This window comes from Stigmatopora argus, chromosome 2, assembly GCF_051989625.1.
Source record: "Stigmatopora argus isolate UIUO_Sarg chromosome 2, RoL_Sarg_1.0, whole genome shotgun sequence".
Classification (NCBI taxonomy): Eukaryota; Metazoa; Chordata; class Actinopteri; order Syngnathiformes; family Syngnathidae; genus Stigmatopora; species Stigmatopora argus.
This window is the reverse complement of record NC_135388.1, coordinates 21,701,934-21,714,624: the sequence shown is the minus strand read 5'-3', so window position 1 is coordinate 21,714,624 and position 12,691 is coordinate 21,701,934. Positions and strand designations below refer to the sequence as shown.

Sequence of the window (12,691 nt, the reverse complement as noted above, 5' to 3'; positions counted from 1 at the left end):
ATGGTAGGCTGACTGGACACTCTAAATTGCCCCTAGGTGTGAGTGAGTGTGAATGATTGTCCGTCTCCTCGTGCCCTCCGATCGGCTGGCCAACGATTCAGGGTGTCTGGCCCAAAGTCAGCTGGGACAGGCTCCAGCACCCCCAGCGACCCTAGTGTGAATAAAGCGGTTGAAATGAATGAATTAGTCATGCCTCTGCTTACGAATGCCTCTAGGTACGAAAATTCAATCTCACTATTTTACAAAGAAAACGACAATGGGTTGTGGCCCAGTCTAAGTCCAATCTATCGAAATCAGTTCAGTACCACCTGATGTAATAGTCTGACTTTAAATTCAAATAATCAGTTTCCTTGTCATTTTAATTATAACTTCTATCGCATGCCGTAAAAATATAACTGACTTGACAATGCTGTCTAAAATACATTTTTCTGTGATACAAACTGCAAGATCATGTTATTGCAACAGCAGGGGGAAAAGTTTGCAGTAGATAAATTAGAGACAATTCAAAGTTACTCATTCATGATAATGAACAAAAGCTTGAGAATGTCCTCTGAAGCTCACCTCGTATGTTGAAGAAAAGGCAGGCTGGCCAACTGGAGTTGGGCTGGGAGTGGGACTCGCCACAACAGGAATCGGAGAGGGAGTTTTGGCCTGAATTTCCATTCGACTTCGCGCCTCCTCCAGCTCCTGTCTCTCCTTGGCCTGACGGCGTGCTCGCTCATCTTCAGCTCTTCTTCTGTCCTCTTCTTCCTTCTGCCTGGCAATATTCTCAAATTGGGCCTTAATACTTCCTGTGCTGCTGCCAGCTGGATGAGAGGAATCATTGGAGAAATTAGGTCAGGGAGGACGTTTTGAAAACATTTGGCCACCATTTATCAACTCTCCATTTAGCATTTTCCAGTGTCGCCATCTATCAAAATCATTTATATTCTATCCAACTGAAGTTGAATAAGGCGACCCGGCGGCTTGAGTGGTTAGCATGTCGGCCTCACAGCTCTGGGGTCCTGAGTTCAAATCCAGGTTGGTCCACCTGTGTGGAGTTTGCATGTTTTCTCCAGGCCTGGGTGGGTTTTCTCCTGGTACTCCAGTTTCCTCCCATATTCCAAAGACATGTATGATAGGCTGATTGGATGTTAAATTGCCCCTAGGTATGGGTGTGAGTGTGAATGGTTGTCTGTGTGCGTGTGCCCTGAGATCGGCTGGCCACCGATACAGGGTGTCCCCCGGCTCTGGCCCAAAGTCAGCTGGAGTAGGCTCCAGCAGCCCGTGCGACCCTAGTGAGGATAAAGTGTTTCAGAAAATGAATGAATGAAGTTGAATAATGACTTTCATGTATGAATGGGCAAAATGGTAAATGGCTTTTCTTTCATTTATTCATTCATTTTCTGTACCACTTATCCTTACAAGGGTCCCAAGGGGCCTTGCCTGGAACCTAATACTGTCATTCTTCACCACTTCGCGGCTTCCGCGGAAAAGAAATTTGCTAACTGATAACTGAGTGCAAAGATGGGCAACTCGAATAAAAAGCGGCTAGCGACGACGATCCAAAACAGCGTCTGCCGTGTAGAGATTGGAAGTTTGTTGAAAGTCAAAGCGCTACAAGGGTTAAACACCTAAATTTATGGATAAACAAATATGGGTTTGCTGGCCAGCTTAAATATGCATGAAATATTAAAACCTGCGGGATAAAATACGCACTAAGCATAGAAGTAATCTATATATAATATGTGAAGGGAGACACAAGCGACACGGCTTGTTCCACAGATACTAATTATTGTTTTTGATGACGAGGCGGGGAAAGGCAAAACGTGCTGTTTTGTAAATGATAGCGGTCCTCGGCTGGTTGATAGGAGCGAGGCGATGGGCTGTTTTATTCTAAAAACAAGACAGGCCTGCTCAAAATTATTTGAATGAGGATGTTGAGCTAAATTTTAAACCAGAGATCACATTCTTTGTGAATGAATTCAATTGGAATTTTTTGTATGATGCTGAAAGATTGATTTGGCAATTAAAATGGTTATTTCCAAGTGCTAGGCATGCTTTGTTAATAGTAACTAAATGTACTGTCAATGTACTGGAAATGGCTTATTGTGGCTTATCCTGGTTTCGTTCCCGTCTGCTAGCGGGAATATTTTGGTTAACAGAAATACAAAACAGCAAATTAAATGTTTAGCGGGGTTGCCAAAACTGCGTTTTTTTGTCATACTCTAAACTTGCCAAATAATGTGTTGATTGGGGGGAAGCGCTCTGTTTTGGTGCGGCTGATTTGATGGTGTTGGACATTATAATACAGTATAGTATGCGCGCGGACCGCACAAGCGACTAAAATTTTTGGGGGACCCCTTCCGTGGAGAATATTACAATTATTGGCTTTGAGGGCGCTGATTATGGGGTCTTGGCAAACTATGGTGATATAGTTGGATATCGGGAGAGTAATTAATTTGGTGTAATTAATTAGTCTTCTCCAAAAAACGTTGTAATTGTACACAGGAGGTGAAACATTGTGCGCAGAAAGAAAAAGAGGTCGCTTAGGAATGTCAACATTGATAAGCTGTTTCTGCAGCGAGCGTGAAGGTCACAGTCAGCGGCTAAGGGCGCGCTTCCGTTTAAACATTTCAGAATAAGAACAAAACATGGTCTACAAGGGATGCAGGGTTCCGCGATGATCTTCGCATTCATTTTTGGGATTTAATCAGAAATGTGTTTCGAGGTGATAGAAAATCTGTTTGGCAAAGATTGATTTGGTAAAAGCTTTGGAATTGGGAATAATACTATTATTATTATTTTATTTTTTTTGTTTTGTGAAGTTCAAAGGGCTCTTGATTGAAGAGAGCTAGTTTTGGAGGATAAAACGATATTATTACAGTTTTTGAATGGTTGGTTTGTTCAAAATACTTCAATATAGGTGATTGGCTGGTTTAAAGAAAAATGAATGGAATTTTGTTTTTGTTTTTTTTACAATATTATGGCATATTGGTTACAATTTGTGGGTCCTTTATTAAGCATTGAAAATTGTAATTAGGAAATGCCTAGTAAAAGGTTGATTTCTCTAATTTAATTATTGTAGATTTTCCTTGTGGTAACGGAGAGCTATATGAAATAGCTCTTATCTTAAGTAAACATGGTATGGGGTGATTTACAAATTATTTTTTAGGTACTAAGAGTTATTTGGTTGTTAAAGAGATCAGACATGAATTTAACAATGCAGAAATGGCATGAGAAATTTAGTGGCATTCGTCCAAATTATTAGGTAAATTGAACCTGGCTGGGGTAGATAAGATAATTGGTTAAGGATAGGCATAGTTTCCCTAGAAGAAACATGGAGCGTCTTTCAGTGCACAAAATACGTTCCCTGTTTGACCTAGAGGGGGAGTATGCTTTGGTATAGGTCATATTGATGACTATTGGGACGTTACTGTCTATTACTTTAGGGGCATACAAATTAAGAATTTAGCCAAAACTTACTGCATTGCAATTATGGGGTTAATACACCTAAATGTTACGGTGATAACGATTGGCAATAACAAGCTTAGATAAAGGGGAATATCTACAACAAATTCAGGTAGGGCCTTCCATGGTGTGAAACAAGTGAAATAATGTCTATGGTTTAGAAATAACATCTCCAAATTATAAAATATCAACCTTGGAGAAATGCTTTAAGTAGATGGGTTGACTAGAATGGGCAAAATTCGATATTATTAAAAGGGGGTGTAACTTAATGCAGAACATGGAGATAAAGTTTTTACAAACGGTTAAATAAAAGGGGGTGTGTGCAATGTTTGGAGATCAATGTTGCACCTTCATACCGAACAACACGTCACCCGGTGGGTCCCTCACCCAAGCCATTAGTGGCCTGCAGACCCTCAACCGCAATATGAAGAAGCATTCTGGAGTCGGAGAATTCCGCCTTGGAAAGCTGGTGGCATGTCCTTTTGATTTGGCCCAAATTTGTTGCATTTTCCGTAGCCCTTTTTGCTACGATTTTGACATTATGTGGGTGTTGTATTATTCCCTGCTTAAGATCTTTGATGAGCCGACTTATAACCACTGCGATTGCCCCTACAAATTCTAAATTGCATGAATTATATCCTCTGTTGATGAGACATACTGAGGGAAGCAGTGGATTTCAAGAGCATGGTAATTTCGAGGATGAAAAATGATGGCGAAAATTATTTTGTTTTCTGCTTTCAGACCTGCCGAACGAGTAGGGCCTAAGCGGGTAAAATTAAAACAGCCAACGGAGATATCCCTCTCTTCTTGGATTTGCCATAAAATAAATAACGAACATATAATAAAAAAGGGGGGAATGTTGGGTTAATTCTGGGATGTTACTATATGTTCATTTGGAATTAATGGAATAAAGCTGAAAGGAAGTTTTATTAAGGGGATCATGTGCAAATTTATAATATAGGGGGGAATGTTGGGGTAATCATTATTATAAATGTGTTTGCAATGAATATAAAGCCTTATAATATACATGCTTACTATATTAATCAATATATTTGCTTATTAGGAATAGTAATGCTCATCCTAAATGTGTAACTATATTAAACAATATAGTTATATGTGTTGATCGCTTTCAAACGAAGACAAACGCTTACGCCAAGGTCGCTCTCCAGGACAGCTGGGTCCAGCGAGAGATACAAGTTCGAAAGGACATAAAACAATCCACTGAGTTCTTGCTCCGAGGACTGATTACTGGAAGATACGCCTCAACCCCTGCCCCAGATGAGAGTTCGCAATGAAGATCGGTGAAGGACGCTTAAATTGTTGTTGGGTCAGCGGGTGGCTATCAAGCATATTGTTTTAATTTGTGACGCTAGGTTGACGCTTGGTTTGCTTGATTATGGAATTGTTTTATTTCTTGCTTACGCAAATGGAATCGATAACCTTGTAATTGTTTTGATTTGAAGCCTTAAATGGGCAGGACATAATGCCGCTCTTTAGAATAATCTTGGGGGGGCGAGCTGCCGGATGTATTCTCTTCTTGCAAGAATTAAATGTGATGTGACTACAGATGCCTTTTTTATTGAAAGCTGAATTGGAAAAACCTAAGGATAAACCTACAATTGGATGAACCTAACAGCGCTGAATTGGGTGGCACTCAGCGCTGAAGAAGAATCGATATTTCACCGTAGAAGAATCGATATTTCACCGTAGAAGAATGACGCCCCGCATAATATAAAAAGGCCGAGAAGGAGGTTGCCTTTTCCGTTTTTGTGTAGAGTGAATTTTGCATGGCGCACATCACCTGTGTAGACATGCTAACCACTCTGACACCAGGGCACTAAGCGTTTTCAGCCATCTAAATTTAATATAGAAATTATCGGTCAAATATGACTTGTTCATCTGACCAAATTCATTTGTTGCTTTACTGAGTGTGGATCATAATGAAAATGTAAGGCAAGAGAATAGAGAAAGAGTGTTTTTTTCCTATATGTGTTCATGTTTAATTGATTTTTTTGGGGTGGTTAGTGTAAAATAAAATAAAAAGTATTTAAGATAGAAGTTACAATCAATGCAGTATGGTCTTCTTAAATCCTCTCAGGGACTACAAAGTGGTACCAAACATGCCACACAAGATTGGTCAGTAAACGACACAGCCTCTGCCAAATATACCATTATTTGATAAACGAGTAAATTGAATGGCCTTTTAATAGCTTAAGCTTTCATTTAATTTTCAGCCATGTTTTTGATACACATACGTACATTTCAAATTAATTTCTAATATGTTATGAAGTGTGGCACAAAGGAAGGGTGCTTACCACATCCCCTCAGTTATAAGATCAAAGGTTCAATCTTTGGGTCTGGCTGGTGTGTGTGTGGAGTTTTCCATGTTCTCCCTGTGCCGTGTGAGTTTTCTCCAGCTTACTACAGTTTCCTCCCACATCTTAAAAACTTGCACATTAGGCTGATTGAACTCTCCTAATTGTCCATACATAAGTGTGTGCATGAATGGTTGTTTGGGTCGTTGTGCAGTGTGGTTGGCTGGCAACCAATTCAGGGTGTACCCGCAGTTAGCTGGGAGAGGCTCCAGCACCACCGCTACCCTCGTGAGGATAAGCAGCATGGAAAATGAATGAATTATTAGGTTTTGCCCTGATTAACACAGTCCACCCATCTAATTCTCATGGTTTCACACTTCTGCATTAATGAACAAATGAAACTCGTATGATTGAGTGGAAAATACTTGGGCAGTGGATTGTCACACAGGGAAGTTATGAGGGTATGCTCACCAGCCTCCACAGGTCTGGTTTTCTGGTAAGACGATTTGGGCTTCTCGACATCTTCAAACGTACCAGCACTCTGTCAGGAGGAAACAAATTAAACATGTAATGGACAGTACCAAAAAGTGTACACAACAATGTATAATAGAATTATAGTATGTATATACCTTATCCATCCGGTCATTCTGGACACCAAATTTCCCTCCAAAACCTTTCGCGTAATCTGAGGGACGGGGAAAAGGTTAAATGGCAATATTTATTGTGACGAGAGTCAGTTCGGCCACAGTGGGGGATCCAAATATGTTTTGCAAATTCCAATTTTCTGCACAGCTAAACACCCACTACGGTCAGAGCATTCACAATTTGATTTCATGATCATCTTTTCCATTCAAAATAGTTAAAATGTCATTTTGCAAGAGTTTAAATTGGACTGTGGTTGAATTAATTCGACCAACAGAACAAAATCTACATGGATCAAAACAACTGGCTGATGGACATATGCAAACCTGTGGAAAGGAAGAACAGAAAAATGCTATGCAGTAGGAAGGGCAATCTTCAAAGCCAGGGGCTTTGGAACTCGAACAGTCATATTGAATATGCTGCAAACTGAAGCTAAGCCATGTTTCTCGTCTCGTTGGTCAGCATCAATAAAAATGCATGGGATACACCAAACCAAGTATAATACTAAGTTGTGCACTGCGCCAAAATAAAGATATAGTCATCATAGCAGTGATTGAAATTGCAGGAGAGAGAAACAATAGAATGTATAGTAGAATAGACACTAAAACAATGTTCCATTAGTGGCCATACACATCATATTTCATACATAAAGTTTGAGGAATGAGAAGATTTTCACCTGAAAAACAAATCTTGGACAAATATAATTAAATTTTTTGTAAAAAATTGAAATATTTTAGTTTGCTTTCAGGGGACCAATAAAGGCTTCAAATGTACAGAATTTCCTTTTGCTGTCAATTATTTAGTGGTTTGGGGTTGGGAAAGATGCACTGACTCAAACAAATGAAAGAATCTTTGTTCAGCGGAAATCAAGATATTAATTCCTTATAGTCAGCAGTAAAATATAGCCAGGCTTTTTGTCTGTTTCCACAATTTGTCCCGCCAAAACAAATTTAAGATTGAATCATGCAGAAGCACATTTGATGCACAAAGGACAAGGTGATGGTTCTGAAATGGGAAGCAGAAGGTGTAGGTGTTAAGGAAGTGATTTGTGCCCTTTTGTGAGCCATCCTTGGCTAGGTTGGATTGGATTGGATTACTTTATTCATCCCGTATTCGGGAAATTTCGTTGTTCCAGTGGCAAGAGGGTGAGGATGCAGGAATAGGAAAGGCATTTTAGACATAAATAGATAGGTAATAGATAGGTAATAAGTAGGTCAAGAAATAAATACATGAATAAATATATAATTAAATAAGCGTGTTGCTTAGGACATATATACATACATACATACACATAAATGTACATGCATGCATACGGTAGGTCTTAACACACAGCCATTTTTTTGTTAAAGAGCCTGACAGCTGATGGGAGGAAGGATCTGCGGAAGCGCTCCTTCCTGCAATGAGGGTGCCGCAGTCTATTGCTAAAGGAGCTTCGGAGGGACTCCACAGACTCATGCAGGGGGTGGGAGGTGCTGTCCATGATGGACATCATCCTGGTCAGCATCCTCCGCTCTCCCACTTCCTCCACAGAGTCCAAAGGACAGCCCAGAACAGAGCTGGCCCTCCTGACCAGCTTATTCAGCCTGTTCCTGTCCCTCTCCGTGCTCCCGCATCCCCAACAAAGCACTGCATAAAACACTGCAGAGGCCACCACAGTGTCGTAGAAAGTCCTCAGCAGTGTCCTGCACACTCCAAAGGACCGTAGACTCCTCAGTAGGTAGAGGCGGCTCTGGCCCCTTTTGTACAGGGCATCTGTGTTTGTGGACCAGTCTAGTTTGTTGTTGAGGTGAACACCCAGGTACTTAAAATTCTCCACGATTTCAATGTCTGTACCCTGGATGTTCACCTGAGTGGTCTGTTGAGGATTCCTCCGAAAATCGATGACCATTTCTTTTGTCTTACTGGTGTTGATGTAGAGGTGGTTTTGCCTACACCAGTCAACAAAGGCTGTGATGACTCCCCTGTACTCCAGGTCGTTCCCGTCCGTCACTCGTCCAACAATAGCGGTGTCGTCAGAGAACTTCTGGAGGTGGCAGGTGTCTGTATTATGTTTAAAGTCCGATGTGTAGAGGGAGAAGAGGAGTGGAGAGAGCACTGTGCCTTGTGGGGCCCCCGTGCTGCAAGCTACCACATCAGACGTACAGTCCTGGAGTCTCACATATTGTGGTCTGTCAGTGAGGAAGTCGATGATCCATGCGGCTAGGTGGTTCCTTACTCCAGCCTCTTCCAGTTTCCCTCTCAGTAGAACCGGCTGAATGGTGTTGAAGGCACTGGAGAGGTCAAAAAACATCATTCTCAGCGTGCTTCCCGCGTTCTCCAGGTGTGAAAGAGACCTGTGCATCAGGTAGGTGGTAGCATCTTCCACACCAATGCCTGGACGATAGGCGAACTGCAGAGGGTCCAGCTCTGCATTCATCAGGGGGCTGAGGTGATTGAGGATGATTCTCTTCAATGTCTTGATCAGGTGAGAGGTTAATGCTACCGGCCTGAAGTGGTTTGGCTCCCTGGGGTACGCAGTCTTAGGAACTGGGACCACGCAGGAAGTTTTCCACAAGGTGGGGACCTTCTGCAGACTGAGGCTGAGGTTGAAAATATGCAGAATCACTATACCAAGCTGATCTGCACACTCTCTCAGTAGTCTGGAGCTGAGGCCGTCTGGACCGGTAGCCTTCCTTGCCTCGATCTTCTTGAGCTGTTTTATCACCTGATCGACAGTAATGCAGAGACCGGTGGAAGAGGGGGAGGAAGAGGAGCCTTGTATTCATAGCTCAGGGCACTTTGGTCCTGCCTCTCCACCTCTACCCCATATAGCCCTCCAAACCCACATTTATAGTCTGTAACATAACACACAAACGTATGCACAAACAAAGAGAAGGCAAGCAAGGGCTAACCTCACAAGACTGATACACAATTGAGTGATGGAAAGTTGAATAACATTTAGTCCTGACATTGCTAATGAGATCATGCATTCTTGAATTAACTACAGGTTGTATTTTTTTATTTCTTTTAATAAATATCTAGTCATTTGAAGCAATGATGATGCATTTACAAATTGGGTGCTAAGCCTGTTCAAATGTGTTCTGTGTATTTGTTAGTAGTTGTGTTATAAGGAGTGGGTCATAGTTTTTTTTTTGTAGAGAGATCAATGCCCCCTGCCATAACTGGGCTCATTGCTATGTTGAAAACTATACTAGCACTACGCACATCACACGATTTATAAGGGGGCTATTATGCCGAAAAAGTGGGCTTCCTAGTGGCCTAGGCCTGGCTGCACTTACCCAACAAATAAGGAAGTATAGAATGTAATCAAATACTTTATTCTTAACATGTTTAAAGCATTTCAAGATTTCATATGCTATTCTTTAAGCTGTGAATGAAGCATCAAGTAATGAACCTCGAGCTGAAGCAATACCCCAGCAGTTCAGCTGGCTTTATTTTGCCCACCACTACTGTGTATTAGTGAATGACACCATGTGCCTGAGTCACAGAAAGTGACATAATATACACCAAACATCCCGTTTCACTTACTTAGTTCTTCTTTTAGATTTTATTGAGGAAATAATCATCCTTTAAAAGACTATTGGTCACAGCCAAAGGGTCACATGACAGTCAGATAAAATTGAGGATGTAATTGTTCAACTGGGGACTTGATGTCGGACGAGATATGTTCATGGATACAAAAAACTTTTAAATTGTATTTTTTTAATTTATAAATTGAATTTTATACCCACCTTTGTGAATTGATAGTAGTTTCCACCGATACTTTTTAAAAAGAGAAAGTGTCTTTGATCATTTCACTAAATATATCAACATGGCGGGCTGAATGAATCTTGTATAACGTATTTTCACGACTATATGGCACACCGCATTTAAAGGCACAGTCTCAGTAACAAGTGCTATTTCTGTATTTGACACACACACACAAGGTGCACCGCACTAATACACACAGCCAGGCATGGCAAAACATACACCAGCCTAAACATACACCAGCCTAAACACGATTTATAAGGGGGCTTTTATGCCGAAAAATTGGGCTTCCTAGTGGCCTAGGCCTGGCCGCATTTACCCAACAAATAAGGAAGTATAGAATGTAATCAAGTACTTTATTCTTAACATGTTTAAAGCATTTCAAAATTTCATATGCTATTCTTTAAGCTGTGAATGAAGCATCGAGTAATGAACCTCGAGCTGAAGCAATACCCCAGCGGTTCAGCTGGCTTCATTTTGCCCACCACTACTGTGTATTGGTGAATGACACCATGTGCCTGAGTCACAGAAAGTGACATAATATACACCAAACATCCCGTTTCACTTTCTTAGTTCTTCTTTTAGATTTTATTGAGGAAATAATCATCCTTTAAAAGACTATTGGTCACAGCCAAAAGGGTCATATGACAGTCAGATGCAATTGAGGATGTAATTGTTCAACTGGGGACTTGATGACGCACGACATATAATCATGTATACAAAAAACTTTCAAATTGTATTTTTTAATGTATAAATTGAATTTTATACCCACCTTTGTGAATTGATAGTAGTTTCCACCAATACTTTTTTAAAGTAGAACATGTCTTTGATCATTTCACTAAATATATCAACATGACGGGCTGAATGAATCTTGTATACCGTATTTTCACAACTATATGGCGCACCGCATTTAAAGGCGCAGTCTCAGTAACAAGTGCTATTTCTGTATTTGACACACACACAAGGCGCACCGCACTAATACACACAGCCAGGCATGGCAAAACATACACCAGCCTAAACATACACCAGCGGTATCCATACGGACACATGCTAAAAACACGTTTTTAAAAAGGCAACGGAAGCAAAACTGAGTTTGGTTGTACTTTATTTAGCCATTTTACAATGTACTCACGTTTTTTGATCAATCATCACCCACAAACCCATCAAAGTCCTCATTTTCTGTGTCCAAATTGAACAATTGTCCAAATGATTCATCAAAAACGCCGGGTTCCCCTCTCTTCGTTGTCAGAGTCACTCACATTGCCATGGGGCTCCACAGAAATGATGCCGGCTTTGGCAAAAGCTCGAACAACAGTGTAAGCAGACACGTTAGTCCAAGCGGCCACAATCCATTCGCAAATAGTGGCGTAACTAGCCCGGCGCTGCCTCCCACTCTGTGTTCGCCACCTATCATCCATTGTTCCCATGCCGCTCGCAATTTTGCTTTGAATGCCCGGTTGATGCCGATGTCCAGTGGTTGGAGTTCTTTAGTTATTCTTGCGGGAATGACGGCAAACTCAGAGTTCATTTTCGTGACGTGGTTTTTCACCGCTGCTGTGAGATGGGCACGCATGGAGTCGCAAATCAACTCAGCTTCTTCTTCTTGACTTGGCGAAGCTCGTTCTCCTGCTTCCTGATTCGTTGTTTGCCGTTTTTTTTTTTTCTGCAGTCGCTGGGATTTGGTTGCACTCGGGGGGGAAATGCGATGTATCCATATATATTTTTATATTACTTATTTTGGCCTTTTGCCGGGAAAGCGCACTTTGTGGAGTAGCACCACCAATTTCGTCATACGCAGCTGGGTATGATGACAATTAGGCTTTTGACGTGTCAATGATGATGACAAAGCCTATGTCTGATTATTATTATTATTATTCCTCCATTTGTGAAACATGGATTTGTTGATCTTAAATTCCCTCGCGGCTGCTCTATTCCCATGTTCCCCTGCATAATTGATGGTTTGAAGTTTGAACTGAGCTGAAATTGATTTGCAATAAAGCACATGCCGAAACTATATACGGGTAGCTGGTAGGGGCGTGGCTTAAGCGTCTTCTTACACACACACCCTCCACATGCCTGACCCCACCCACGTCCGCCTTCTCTCTATATAAGAAGCGTGTCGGCCAGAAGTGCTCTCAGTCAGGCTTTGGAACTCGGGGCAAACACACGGCGCACCGCATTATAAGGCGCCCTGTCTATTTTGGAGAAAATTTAAGACTTCTTAGTGCACCTTAGTCGTGAAAATACGGTAATTATTTAATTTTATCCATCCATTGGTCCTAGTATAGATATGTATCATGCTGCAGTCCTGAACCCAGGCTGCGAAGTCATCGCAAGTTTGAAATAGAAAAATATAGTACCTTTCTGGGACTCATGAAGTTGCACTTTCTCCTGGTGGTCCCATCCCAGAGCAGATTTATCCTGACGGTCTGTCTGCACTCCAAATTTGCCTCCAAAACCTTTAACATAGTCTGGAGAAACACAGACGATGTCAACACGTTTCCACTCATCAAAAAGTGGTTTAACTGAAATTTTAC

At 41.3% G+C, this 12,691-nt stretch overlaps 1 protein-coding gene across 2 annotated transcripts in view; it reads right to left on the bottom strand.

Annotated features, from left to right (window-relative positions):
• The window catches only part of cttn (cortactin), a 35,104-nt gene that overhangs the window by 13,527 nt on the left and 8,886 nt on the right, over positions 1–12,691 (bottom strand). For both annotated transcript variants that reach the window (XM_077586652.1, XM_077586662.1), the window contains exons 9-12: positions 12,515–12,625; positions 6,395–6,450; positions 6,237–6,306; positions 562–806 (exon numbers count right to left, since the gene is read on the bottom strand). In XM_077586652.1, coding sequence (XP_077442778.1) covers positions 562–806; positions 6,237–6,306; positions 6,395–6,450; positions 12,515–12,625 — 482 coding nt within the window. The remainder of the gene's footprint in view (positions 1–561; positions 807–6,236; positions 6,307–6,394; positions 6,451–12,514; positions 12,626–12,691) is intronic.